A 13,919-nucleotide genomic window follows, 5' to 3' on the forward strand; every position below is an offset into this window, starting at 1 on the left:
GCGGAATATTAGCTGACTCACAATGTCACATAAGAGTCGCTACAATAGGACGTCCATCCAAAGAAATTATGTAGGATTGTGTTAATATGAACCGACCTTATTAAAAATAGGGATAATGAAACCAATGTCCATCGGCCGTGTTTCCAATGATAAAGCTCTTATATTAGCCGTTCATCAACGTGAAATCTGTTAGGAACCCCGCTAGCCGGCACAACACAACCCGGAGTCTACTCTACCAGTCAGGTATTCACTGGAGCCCCTGATGGTGGGGACAGACTGGGCTGCAGACTGGCAGAGGGTCGTGAAGTGTGCACCGGCTAGGGAGAACCCAAGCAGCGGAGTGGAGTCCAAGCAGAGGTCAGAGGCCGGCGGCAGACAACGGTATCAAGGAATAAGCTGAGGTCAGAGGTCACAAGCAGACAGAGAGGTAAGTATTCAAGCCAAAGGTCAGGGTCACGAGATACACAAGCGGGGTCCAAATTCAAGCCAAGGGTCATACACGGGTAAGCAGTAACAGGGTCCAATAGACAGGAACAAGCAGGGAGCAGGCTAGCAGACTGGATACAGAACTATAACCGGCAGTGAGGCTGCAAACCTCACTGCCTTAAATACTAGTGGCCACCAATCAGAGCCTAGCTCTGAATCACACACAGCCCCCTGCCTGATTAATAAATCAGGCATTAATCAGCCCACAGGCTAGTTAAATCAAGCCCCAGAATGTAAAGTACAAGATATTATCTTCTGCGCATGCGCGCCCGGCTTCCTCCGTTGCCGGGACGCAGCGCAGGGCACAGAGCTTCCGACCGTTGCCTTGGCAACGGTAGGCCAGGATCCGGAAGTGACGGCCGGGACGTCAGAGGACGGTAATGAGTGTCGCGGCGGTGCCCGCGGCCGCCGCGACTGTCTAACAAAATCAATCTCTCCCAAGAAATATTTATGGCTTTACACCTCCGTAGAGTACCGTGTCCGCATATACACAATGTGCCCATGATGTGTAAAGGTTATACAGCGGAACAAGTAATACTGGGCAGAACGGTGGCTCAGTGGTTAACACTTCTGTCTCACAGCACTGGGGTCATAAGTTTGATTCCCGACCATGGCCTTATCTGTGTGGAGTTTGTATGTTCTCCCCATGTTTGCGTGGGTTTCCTCCGGGTGCTCCGGTTTACTCCGACATTCCAAAAATCGCTATTCCTCTGTTGAATCACTCTGTATGTATCTACACTGGCTGCCTGTCTTCTACCGAAACCAATATAAAATACTTTTACTAACCTACAAGGCCATCAACAAAGCTGCACCAACATACATCTCCTCTCTTGTCTCAAAATATCTCCCAACTCGGCAACTCTGTTCTGCAAAAGATCTGCGTCTCTCATCCACCCTCATTACATCCTCCCATTCCCGGTTACAGGACTTTTTTCGGGCTGCACCCACTCTATGGAACTCTCTCCCTCGCACAATAAGACTCTCCTCTGGTCTACAAACTTTCAAGCGTTCTCTGAAAACCTACCTATTCAGACAAGCTTATAATATTCCTCAACCACCCTCTTAACCTCACTACCTTTAGCCTGTTACTGCCTGTTACACAATTTCACACAAGACAACTACCCCCTGACCAACATTGTTGTGTGACAGGATCATTTAGCTTATGAGTCACTTTTACCTTTGCAGTCTGGCTGGGCCAAGATGCAAAATGTAGACTTAACCTCATGTGTCAATCTCCCATTGTCCCATAGAGTGTAAGCTTGCGAGCAGGGCCTTCTCACCTCTTTGTCTGTTTTACCCAGTTTGTTTATTCGTTTATTATGTTTGTCCCCAATTGTAAAGCGCTACGGAATATGTTGGCGCTATATAAATAAATGATGATGATGATGATACTGGCTGCTATTAAATTGACCCTAGTCTGTCTGTCTGTGTGTGTTTTAGGGAATTTAGACTGTAAGCTCAAATGGGGCAGGGACTGATGTGAGTGAGTTCTCTGTACAGCTGTGTGGAATTAGTAGCGCTATATAAATAGCTGATGATGATGATGATCCTCTGCCATCTGTCCCCCTCCTTTGCCATCTGTCCCCCTCCTCTGCTCTCTGTCCCCCTCCTCTGCTCTCTGTCCCCCTCCTCTGCCATCTGTCCCCCTCCTCTGCTCTCTGTCCCCCTCCTCTGCTCTCTGTCCCCCTCCTCTGCCATCTGTCCCCCTCCTCTGCTCTCTGTCCTCCTCCTCTGCTCTCTGTCCCCCTCCTCTGCCATCTGTCCCCCTCCTCTGCTATGATCCCTCTCACTCTGCCCTGTGCCAGGCGCCAGCCATAGAAAAAAGAAAGAAAGCAGAAACGTACCAATCCGTCGGGCGCCGGGACCCAGCAGCCTCCTCTCTCCCGCAACTTGTTACTGACGTCGATATTCAGTGACAGCTGCGGGAGAGAGGAGTCTGCTGGGTCCCGGCGCCCGACGGATTGGTAAGTTCCTGTTTTCTTTCTTTTTTCTATGTCTGGCCCGCGGCACCCTAGTGACAGCGCCGCGGCACCCCTGGGAGCCGCGGCGCACAGTTTGGGAACCGCCGGTATAGTGTAATATATATATCTTTTCTGTAGTGTATTGTGTCCCTATTAGTGTAGTGTTCCTATTAACCCTCTCCTGTAGTATAGTGTATTTTCTGTAGTGTAGTGCTCATTGTCCAGGGGCAGACAGGTAGCAAGAGAGAGGGGGGAGTCTTGAGTCTGGACTTTTATAGTCCAGACCTGGAAACTCCCAGTCTCTCCAGCAGCAGGGTGTGTGTGGTGATTCACCACACACACGTGGAGCTTCCCGTGTGTCCAGGGGTGATGACATCATCACCCCTGGCGACTCTCCCCACCATGTATGTGCCGACTTGAGTCGGCACACACAGTTGGGGTTCTACTATGCAACTGCGCATAGTACCAGGTACGCGCATGGCGCGCCCGTCGTGCTTACGCACACGTACCCCGCACGCACGCCTGCAACCCGCGGCTCCTCCTTCACAGTCACATAGACACTTTAGCACCGCACAAGTGTAAATCATAAAGTCCGTCATCAGCAAATATTAAGCAAAAGCATATACATATCTTGCAGATACTGTTTAGAACAGGAACTGTTACAAATCATTGTTGCAGATCTTGTCCCTGATACTTTCTAAAAACTAGAGAATATTGGGATGTGCAACGTGGTAGGCTTGAACCCTGAACAATATTTTTCTGAACAAATCGAGATAACTCTTTCAATTCCCTTCATTTTGTTCAAAAAATCACCTCCTTCCCACTTTAACAGCAATGATTGACTCCCATAGCAACCTGTATGTCACAAGTTCGGAATCCTAATGTATTCCCTATCATGGGATCGAGATCCATTAGTACTACTATTTGTTTATCAAACTCATATTCCTATCCTTACCTTTCAATCTGGCCCTTACATCTAATATCAACACCCATATACAACTTACTTGCAATATCCTGTTTGTCGTTGTAAGCAGTAAGTGATTAATAGCTGTATGCAACAACTAATTCCTAGGCTTCTTAAGTCTTGTGGAAGTCAAATAATTGGACGAAGTAAACCAAATTGATTAATGTTGTTTTACCGTGCGATTGCACTTAGTACGCCACGTGGATAAATAATGCACACATACATTTACACAATCACTTGTGAATAGTTCACCATAATAAAGTTCCAATAGACATTTATAATCGAATGTAATAGATTTAATAATTTAATATAATAATGTTAAAACCACTTTATTAATATCTAAGGTTCAGGATTTAGGAAACCTATCATGTTTAGTGTCATTTTAATCCTCTTATTACCACCAGACATCCGGTCCTATCGGCTAAGAGATCGCATCTTGCGTATGCAAGTTATGGATTATAGGGAATTAATGATCAGAATGGTATTGTGTGTGTGTGTAATGCAAATAGACCAGTTTGAACCAGCTTTTCGGGGAGAAGACATGTATACAGCTGTTGGAGAGTTGACCCCCACCCTTGGAGGGCATCGTTTGAACCGACCTATGACCTGCATTATACTGGACTGTCCTGAAGCGTGAACCTATGGAAACACGCCAAAACATCACTACTGTTTTTTTATGTATCACAAACTGCATATAAACCAGGCTCTGGGTCCAAAATACAGTCTACTTTGACCACAGACTTCAGGATTGAATGACTGTATGCTGGATCCAGGGCGCTTGCGCATGTATCGGTTGTACTTATTTTATTGAATTGTTATTTGTTGCATACTGCTATATTTTGCTATTAAATCTAATTGTGCTTTGGAGCCACACAGATCGCAGCGGACAATGATTATTGGTAAGCGATAAAATGAATTTAGTAGTCTGAAAACAATTAAATTGATTATAAATGTCACTTATTTTCTGCTGCTAAAATATAACTAATATAATATGACCTTTATTAAGCTAGGGAGGGACGAGGAGACAGGTATACAGACCTCCTGGTTACAGATAGTGACAATTAGGACAATGCACAGTGGTATAGTCAGGGCGGGATTTCTGTCCCAAGTTCTATAACTGTGTCAGCAGAAGCTTTGGCAGATTTACTTCTGTTGAACAAGTAGCACTTTCCCAGTTTGACTAAAACAAAGCAAACAAGTATTATTACATGAGTCAATGATTGCAAAATACCTATAAACCATCCTCCAGTCCACTTAAACCAATTAACGGAGTTTAACCAATAAAACCATTCCCGATCAGTATCAGACTCTGTCCCAGTGATTCTTTTTATAAACTCATCCTTTAACTTGTGTATTTCCTCCATGTGTTCACTGATAATATGTAAAGGATCATCAGAATAAGTGGTAAAGAATATGCAACATTGGACCCTAAATTGAGCATATAGTACATTATCCTCCTAATTGAGTAGTCATCTAGTCAAGATCCATTCGATGCTGTCTGAGCTCTCTCTTTATTATTTTCAGTTCCTTTACCACATATACTATATGGAAAAAAGTATTCAGATGCTTGACCATTACACAAAAAGGGACTGTAATGATGTTGTATTCAGATACATATACTTTAATATGGAGTTGATCACACTTTTGCAGTGATAACAGCTTCCACTCTTCTTGGAAGGCTTTCCACAAGATGTTGGAGTGTTTCTGTGGGAATTTGCTTAGTGCACTGGGGCACAGTCATGTTGGAATAGAAAAGGGCCTTCCCCAAACTGTTGCCACAAAGTTGGAAGCATAGTACTGTCCAAAATGACTTGGTATGCTGAAGCATTAAGATTGCCCTTCACTGGGATTGCCCTTCACTGGAGATAAGGGGCCTAGCCCAAACCCTGAAAACAGCCCAATACCATTATCCCTCCTCCACAAAATTTCACAGTTGGCATAATGCAGTCAGGCAGGTAACGTTCTCCCAGCATCCGCCAAACCCAGACTCGCCCATCTGATACCAGATTCGTCACTCCACAGAACACATTTCCACTGCTCCACAGTCCAGTTTACACAACTCCATCCGACTCTTGACACTGGTCTTGGTGATGTGAGGCTTGCATGCAGCTGCTCAGCCATGGAAACCCATTCCATTACTGCTGCACAGTTTTTGTGGTTACATTAATGTCAGTGGAAGTTCAGAAATCTTCAAGAGTGCTGGTGACTTTAACGCACCATGCGCCTTAGCAGTTGTTGACCCAACTCTGTGATTTTACATGGTTTTCTGCTTCGTGGCTGAGTTGCTGTTGTTTCTAAACTCTTCCACTTTCTAATAATATCACTTACAGTTGACCGTGGAATATCCAGCAGGGGTGGAATTTCAGCAACCGTCTTATTGCAAAGGTGGCATCCTATCACAGTACCACGATTGAAGTCACTGAGCTCTTCAGAACGACCCAGTTTGTATCACAAATGTTTGCAAATGGAGACTGCATGGCTAAGTGCTTGATTTTATACACATCTGGCAACGGGTCTGATTGAAACACCTCAATTCAATAATTAACAGGTGTTAATATTTTTGTCCACTTAGTGTGTGTATATATATATATATATATACACACACTATTTATAGATTATCTATAGATTTATCTATTATTATAGCCTTTTGGCGTGAGTTGATCAGCTTAACATATATTGCAATATGTGGAACTAACACTAGCTGTTTTTAACATAGAAAAGCAGTTAGTACAGTATTAATTATGTATTTGGAGATGGCAGAATATCTCTGTTTTTTTTGTCTATACAATGTGGGCAACCCCCTCTTGCACCCCAGTCTGTACATGGAGAGTGCAGAGGATCTATGTTTTTTTTGTTTATATATTATATATATTTCTTATTTTATGCTGCTACTATCAAGATAATATTAATAGTAATGAGACCAACAAATAAACATTCATATTATGCCAAAGTAATGCCCCCAATTCCTTTTATGCCACACATAAGAGCCTAAAATTAATATAATGCCTCATTAGGCAGCTGTGTGTGCGAATTACCTCATGAGTCATCTGTTCTGCAATGAGGCCTGAGAGGAGCTGCTGCGCATGCGCTGCAGTGACAGCCGGCCCGTCGTGCCAGACTGCAGAGCGCTGCGTGCCATGTCTGACACACGTGGCAGGGGATGCCGACCCCTGGTATAGAGTGTACAATACTTGTATTCTGATAGGATACAAAGAACTTTCTCAACCAGGTCTTTCAATAGAATCATGTCAAAAGTATTTAAACAGATAGTGGGGAATTCAATTCCCCAAGAGATAACACTGCGCTAAGTCTATTACCGTTAATACATTAATTTTAGCACAGATTTCTGCTCGCAGCTCAGGCAATAGTGAACTTGAATTCCCCCTATAGCATTAATAACATCATTCTTGGATTTAAAACAGTCTATGGCTCCTCTGGTCCAAGCAAAGGTCCACCTAAGGGAGATCCACTTCTTCTGGTTCTGTTTGGCTCCTCTGGTCCATGCAAAAGTCCACTCAGTGGAGATCCACTTCTTCATGGCTTCTTTGGTCCAAGCAAAGGTCCATTCGGTGGAGATCCATTTCTCCTGGTTCTGTATGGCTCATCTGGTCCATGCAAAAGTCCACTCAGTGGAGATCCACTTCTTCATGGCTTCTTTGGTCTAAGCAAAGGTCCATTCAGTGGAGATCCATTTCTCCTGGTTCTGTATGGCTCATCTGGTCCATGCAAAAGTCCACTCAGTGGAGATCCACTTCTTCTGGGTCTCTATTGCTCCTCCTGTCCAAGCAAAGGTCCATTCAGTGGAGATCCATTTCTCCTGGTTCTGTATGGCTTATCTGGTCCATGCAAAAGTCCACTCAGTGGAGATCCACTTCTTCTGGGTCTCTATGGCTCCTCCTGTCCAACAAAGGTCCAATCAGTGGAGATCCACTTCTCCTGGTTCTGTATGGCACCTCTAGTCCAAGCAAAGATCCATTTCTCCTGGTTCTCTATGGCTCATCTGGTCCATGCAAAGGTCCACTCAGTGAAGATCCACTTCTCCTGCTTCTCTAAGGCTCGTATGGTCAATGCAAAGGACCACCTAGTGGAGATCCATTTCTCCTGCTTCTCTAAGGCTCGTCTGATCCATGATCCACTTCTCCTGCTTTCACTGCTTCGTCCCTGGCACCAGTTGACTGAGAGATAACTCATTGGCCATAGGGCTGTTACTCCAATGAAGCACAGTTTATTATTATTATATCACTTAGACATCAAGGCTGTTTCTTGACACTTACACATTCCAGTCACCTTTCTATACCCTATTGGGGAGTGTTCCCATAATTTCTAGATAGCTGGACTGGAGCTATATATAATGGTTTGACACAATATACCCATCTTTATCGACCGCGTATTTTTGTTGGACCGCTCGTTTCTCACAATACATCACCAGGGGAAATGGGAACTTGGGTGTTCGTTAGACTTAAGCATGATTTCCTTATTTTTCATGCTAGCTTTGTTACCTAATAGAAAATGCAGGGCTGTGTTATACCTTGTAGTTATATTGTGGCCCTGATGATGGATGTATTGTTATAGGTCTGTCTTTGAATATAGTTGACCTTTTGGTTAATTTCCGATGTGTGAATGGGACTTGAGGACAATGTCCTCACTGAATAAGTTGTTTAACTGTCCTTTTCTTATATTGTATCATGCCCTTGGTAATATATCTTCATAGTCATTAAATTAATATCACATGATGTTAGGGACTTTAACGTTCCACTTATAAAGAGTATTAGTATTACTGTTTCTTAAATGCTGATTTACTTTGGCAGCAGGAAACCTTTTAGAAAGGGACGTATCCTTAAGTACTTTGATAAGAAGGACATTTAGTACTTTTTGCCTCTAAGCAACTGAGGTGTCAATATTCCTTGTACACACGTATTCTGTGTACACTGTGTAAAGTACTCTGATATATCTATATTTAAGGTACATTGTGAGACTTAATCTATTTGGAGCTCACACCGCACTAAGTAAATCATTCACCCCTTTGCATCATTATAATATTTTATAATTCTTATAATTGTTTCATCATATTAATTCAGGGGGGGTGCACTCACACGTTTTAATTACATGTACAGACTCAATGATTTATAATATGATTAAAAATTATATTTGCTTTTATTGATAAGCATTTAAATATATATTTTTTAAATCTGAATCACCGTAGTTGGCGAATTACTAAAACGTGTAATTGCCAGATAAATTGAGAATGTTGATTAACTGTTAAAGTAGCGGTTTGAGCACTACTTACCACGCTGCAATTTCATATATTATGTAGAGTTCAATAGGGATTCTTTGTCCTCCTTAAATAATCTAATCTCTTATCAAACTTTCACATATAATAGTTTCCAATTTAATCAATTCGATAATGTGATTGCCTAAAATAAGTACCTCTCCAGCAATGGTTTTTATATCCTTCTATTAATAATAGGTTGTAGCCTAAACAATTATACTTAAGCTGTTTGCATAGTTAGTCCAAATTACTATTGTAATTCTCCACTGTGGCTAAGAGGGATATCATCATCATCATCATCATCACTTATTTATATAGAGCCACTGATTCCGCAGCGCTGTACAGAGAACTCACTCACATCAGTCTCTGCCCCATTGGAGCTTACAGTCTAAATCCCCTAATATACACACACACACACACAGACACACAGACTAGGGTCAATTTTTTTATAGCAGCCAATTAACCTACTAGTATGTTTTTGGAGTGTGGAAGGAAACCGGAGCACCCGGAGGAAACCCACACAAACACGGGGAGAACATACAAACTCCACACAGAAAAGGCCATGGTCGGGAATTGAACTCATGACCCCAGTGCTGTGAGGCAGAAGTGCTAACCACTGAGCCACCGTGCTGTCCATTGTTATAGTCCCTCTTATCACTCTATCTATCTCTTCTGTTATAACTTATATCCAGCTTGAGACTATATTGTCCCACACGTTCAATCATTTTTTCGTTCACGCAGTGTATACAAACAACCAGGGGCAGGCTGGGCTGACGAGTAGGAGGGCGTCCGCCCCCTGAGCCCATCCCATAGGGGGCTACCTTGGGCTGGGTGACTGGTCCACCTGCATTTTTCTTTCCTTTAAAATGTTCCTAATAGGCTGTAGAGTCGATTCTTGCCCCCCCAGGTTAAGCTTTGCCAGCCCTCCCCTGCAAACAACTCTGGTTACATGGGGATTTTGTCTCTTATTTTGTGAGAGAGTTGTCAAGTATTTCGTTGGAGAACTATAAGTAATCTATGAACAGGTTAAGCGTGGACGATGATGTTTAAAAGACGTTAAAATAAATCACTTCTGTAAATTTTTAGAATTGAAAGTGAGCACTAATGCACTCTACATAGCTGGTATGTAAAAACAAAAACCTCAAAACCCAGAGAAATAAATCTAATAATATTTTAATGTGAAAAAAGCCCGGGGGGTCCAGCAAGGCCAGGTGACCATTCCGATGCCCCTTGGTCTTTTGAGTATGGGTGGGGGCAAAATAAAGAGCCAAATGGGAGACGAGCAGAGCCGGCACCTCCGGAGTATATGGACAAGCGTCACATGATCTTCCCCCAAATTTTACTGTTGGGCCAGGCTGTGTAGTGTTCCGCCCCTACACCCACCATTACTACAGAGTGAAGGGGAACTAACTGTCACCACACTCCTTCTGTATAAAAGGAACAGATGAATTGTGCCAGTATTGAAAGTGATCACTGATAAATTGTTACAGTCAATGAGGGCAACTATCGATCAGGATTGGCGCAGGTCTTCCCAAGGCGCGGAGTCAGACGGACCCCCCGGTCTTCACCAAGAACTACCGCAAGGCAGGATGGCTTTTGCTGCCGGGACCCGTAGTTCGCGACTCTCAGGGTAACCCCCTGATGTGATAGAGGGTAGATGCAACTGGATACATAGGAGAGGTAATCCAGGACAGCAGATGGACTCTGTGTCCCAAAAGGTCCACTAGGATAATAGTGACTACAACATACTGCTAACGGGAATCTCCCTGGAAGAGATCAGGACAAGAGTCAGTTCCTATGTACAGGCTGGATGAACACAGGAAGGTACAGAGAGCGAGGCCAATATAACCAGCTGGGCCGGATACACTATGAGGTACGTGGTGCCAACAACAATCCAGAAAGTCAGGTCAGTAAACAAGCCAGGTCTGGTACACGGCGGTAGCGCAGTACAAGAAGCCAGAAGTCAAGGTCAACTACCTGGGTCGGACACATACTGAAGAAAGCAGCACAAGGGTTAATCCAGGAAACACAATCAGACAATCCAGGAGACATTCACTAGGAGCCGAGAATCAGAGAGCACAGCTGGAGCCAGAAGCTGTGGTTAGTAACCTGCTGCTCTGACACAGACAGTGTGTCACAGTGGATCTTATATAGTGCAGGGAGTTTAAACAGAGTCACATGATCACAGTGCCACACAGGAAGTAACAAGCGGGTGCCACGATTGAGAGCGTGGAGCAGGTACGTTCTTACATATATTTTATTGCTGATAAAAGTATGTCCACTACGGCTGTTATTTCCATCCCCTACAGTCATATAATTACTTAAGGCCCCTCAATTTCTCTTCTTATTTCTGCTTCTTCTTGCTATGACTTCTTCTTCCTCCTTCTTCTTCTTCCTTCCTGTCTCTTCTTCTTCTTCATCTTCCTTCTTCCTGCTTCTTCTTTCTCCTTCTTCCTGCCTCTTTTTCTTCCTGCCTCTTCTTCCTCCTTCTTGCTTCTTCGTCCTCCTTATTCTTTTCGCTTCTTCCTACCTCTTTTTCTTATTCCTTCTTCCTGTCTCTTCTTCCTGCTTCCTCTTCCCTCTTCCTGCTTATTCTTCTTACTTCCTGCCTCTTCTTCTTCCTTCTCCATGCCTTTTCTTCCTCCATCTACCTTCTTCTTCTTCCTCCTTCTTGTTACTTCTTCCTGCTTCTTCTTCCTACCTCTTTTTCTTATTTTCTTCGTCCTGCTTCTTCTTCCTCCTTCTACCTGCTTCTTCCTCCTTCTTGTATCTTCGTCCTCCTTATTCTTTTTTCTTCTTCCTACCTCTTTTTCTTATTCCTTTTTCCTGTCTCTTCTTCCTGCTTCTTCTTCCTCCTTCCTGCTTATTCTTCTTACTTCCTGCCTCTTCTTCTTCCTTCTCCATGACTCTTCTTCCTCCTTTTACCTTCTTCTTCTTCTTCCTCCTTCTTGCTTCTTCCTCCTTCTTTCCTCTTCTTCCTCCTTCTTCTTCCTACCTCTTTTTCTTATTCCTTCTAACTGCTTCCTCTTTCTCCTTCTTCCTGCTTTCATGCTGGCTCATGCTGGTACCTATTAAACTGGCACTTGAATGTCTGGGCACCAAATACCAGAGCCATAACTCGAAATGTTAGAACCGCGGGCAAGAAGGAAATGTGCCTTACTTTTTACTAAATATATATAGATTATCTTTATATGTTTGGTTCAATGTATTGGAAGATTATTAATTGTGTCTCCTTCTTCCCCTTCTCCCAACATGTGTCTGTTTTTCAATAATGCTTTGGGCCTGTTACTCTCCTCCCTCACCCTTTCCAACCCATGCCCCCATCACAGGTTTAAGTCTTGTTGCAATGCCTTGCCTGAATTTATTCATCCTCCCCTTTATATGTGTCAGTCCTTCAAATCATCAGATCTGTGATCTCTCTACATTATACTAGGACTCCAGGGTGTATATTAATCAAGCTGCAGGTTTAAAAAAGTGGAGATGTTGCCTATAGCAGCCATTCAGATTCTAGCTGTCGAATGTACTAAATAAATGATAACTAGAATCTGATTGTTGCTATAGGCAACATCTCCACTTTTTCAAACCTTCAGCTTGATAAATTTACAGCCAGATATGGTTTAGATTTGTATACTTGGCACCAGATATTGACATCAGATGTGGCACAGCATATTGGCTCCTAATGTTTGAGCAGTCTCCGAGATTTTGGACAGATTTGTTGAATCCGTCTCATACTGTAACTACCTCTGTAACTTGTCCATGTAGCTATTTACTGAACTAAGCAGTGAATATATAAAAAAGGCAGCTGTACAAGGCAATAAGAAAAACTTACATGACCGGCAGTACCAGTTACTAATCTCTGCTTTTTTTATGTGGGAATATAAGTGACTGGAATGTGATAGTGTTACAATGAAGGCAGTAGGCGAAGTGCTGGTATGACATACCACTGTATACACCCACTTTCACCACTATATATATATATATCTATATAATGTAAGTGACCGGAATGTGATAGTGATACAATGAAGGCAGTAGAAGTGGCAGTATGACATACCCTGTATACCCCCCCCCCCCCTATCACTGTATATATATATATATATATATATATATATATAATGTAAGTGACTGTTACATTGAAGGCAGTAGGAGAAGTGGCGGTATGATATACCACCGTATAACCCCAATTTGACCAATAGTTTATATTGTATAATGTAGCTGGAAATGTGGTATAGGCAATGGAGCATGTGAAATTGACTCTGTCCCAGCACATAAAGTGTTAGGGTCTCCAGCATGATTTCTAGCCAGGTCCCCATTTTGATAAGACCGACCCTAAGAGAACCTTTAAGTTGCCCCAGTCATGAAGGGGTTAACATCATCTGCCACCTTGTAAAGTTCCACAGAACTGTAACACCGCATTCCTCATCCACCCAGCGACAGACCAGCACTTCGCGTGGTGGCCGCTAGAGGGCGCTCAGCAGCTGCAGACTGTACCATGCGTCTATATGTAAGAGAAAAAGCCACCCCCCTCCTCCCCGCATTATTCTCCACCTTAGGCGAGAGGTGGGGAGACATTGGTCACAGCTGTCGCCTGATCCCTCAGCCTCACACATTTCCTCTCTCTCTGCCAGGAACAAGTCACCACTGGAGAAGGGAGACTGAGAGCAGCCAACATGGTGTGTGGGGGCTTCACCTGCTCCAAGAACTCATTATGCGTCCTCAACCTGCTGTATATTGTAAGTACTGCGCCCTGCAGCCAGCTCACCTGCACTGCTCCCTGCAGCCAGCTCACCTGCACTGCTCCCTGCAGCAGTGCTGTCAGCTCACCTGTCCTGCACTGCTCCCTGCAGCCGTGCTGTCAGCTCACCTGCACGTACTCCGGGTTATTCAGCATTGTCCGTATGAGGGGGGTTGTTCAGGCTCCCTTCCATGCCTTGCACCTGCCATTCTCCCATTCATCAGCTGCTGGGGGCAGTTCCACCCCTCTGCCAGCCTGGATTGGGTTGCAGCAGTAGCAGGAAGGCTCAGATCAATATCCTGCTTAGTAAACAGGATATTCTTACCAGCCTTGTATCTTTAGATCAGCATTATTTGGAGCCTTGACATTGGGGAGGGGGAGGGGGTCTCTGGTATCTCATCCCATCTCTTTTACTAAGAGATTTTTTTTATTGGGTTATTTATCCTGACCCAGCAGATGTAGGAGACGCTCATCGGCCATCATTAGATTGTGTCTCTAAGATCAGTT

General features: G+C 43.7%; 1 protein-coding gene and 1 long non-coding RNA gene across 3 annotated transcripts in view; one reads left to right on the top strand and one right to left on the bottom strand.

The window, feature by feature from the left end:
* LOC142159310 (uncharacterized) overlaps positions 1 to 13,919 on the bottom strand; it is a 361,481-nt gene that overhangs the window by 103,675 nt on the left and 243,887 nt on the right. The window lies entirely within an intron of this gene.
* TSPAN13 (tetraspanin 13) overlaps positions 13,197 to 13,919 on the top strand; it is a 31,310-nt gene continuing 30,587 nt past the window's right edge. Inside the window, exon 1 of one of the 2 annotated variants that reach the window (XM_075214073.1) lies at positions 13,197 to 13,410. In XM_075214073.1, coding sequence (XP_075070174.1) covers positions 13,348 to 13,410 — 63 coding nt within the window. In that variant the 5' untranslated portion in view covers positions 13,197 to 13,347. The remainder of the gene's footprint in view (positions 13,411 to 13,919) is intronic. The other variant, XM_075214072.1, reaches the window with a different exon arrangement.

The sequence above is a fragment of the Mixophyes fleayi genome, chromosome 5, assembly GCF_038048845.1.
Source record: "Mixophyes fleayi isolate aMixFle1 chromosome 5, aMixFle1.hap1, whole genome shotgun sequence".
Lineage (NCBI taxonomy): Eukaryota > Metazoa > Chordata > Amphibia > Anura > Limnodynastidae > Mixophyes > Mixophyes fleayi.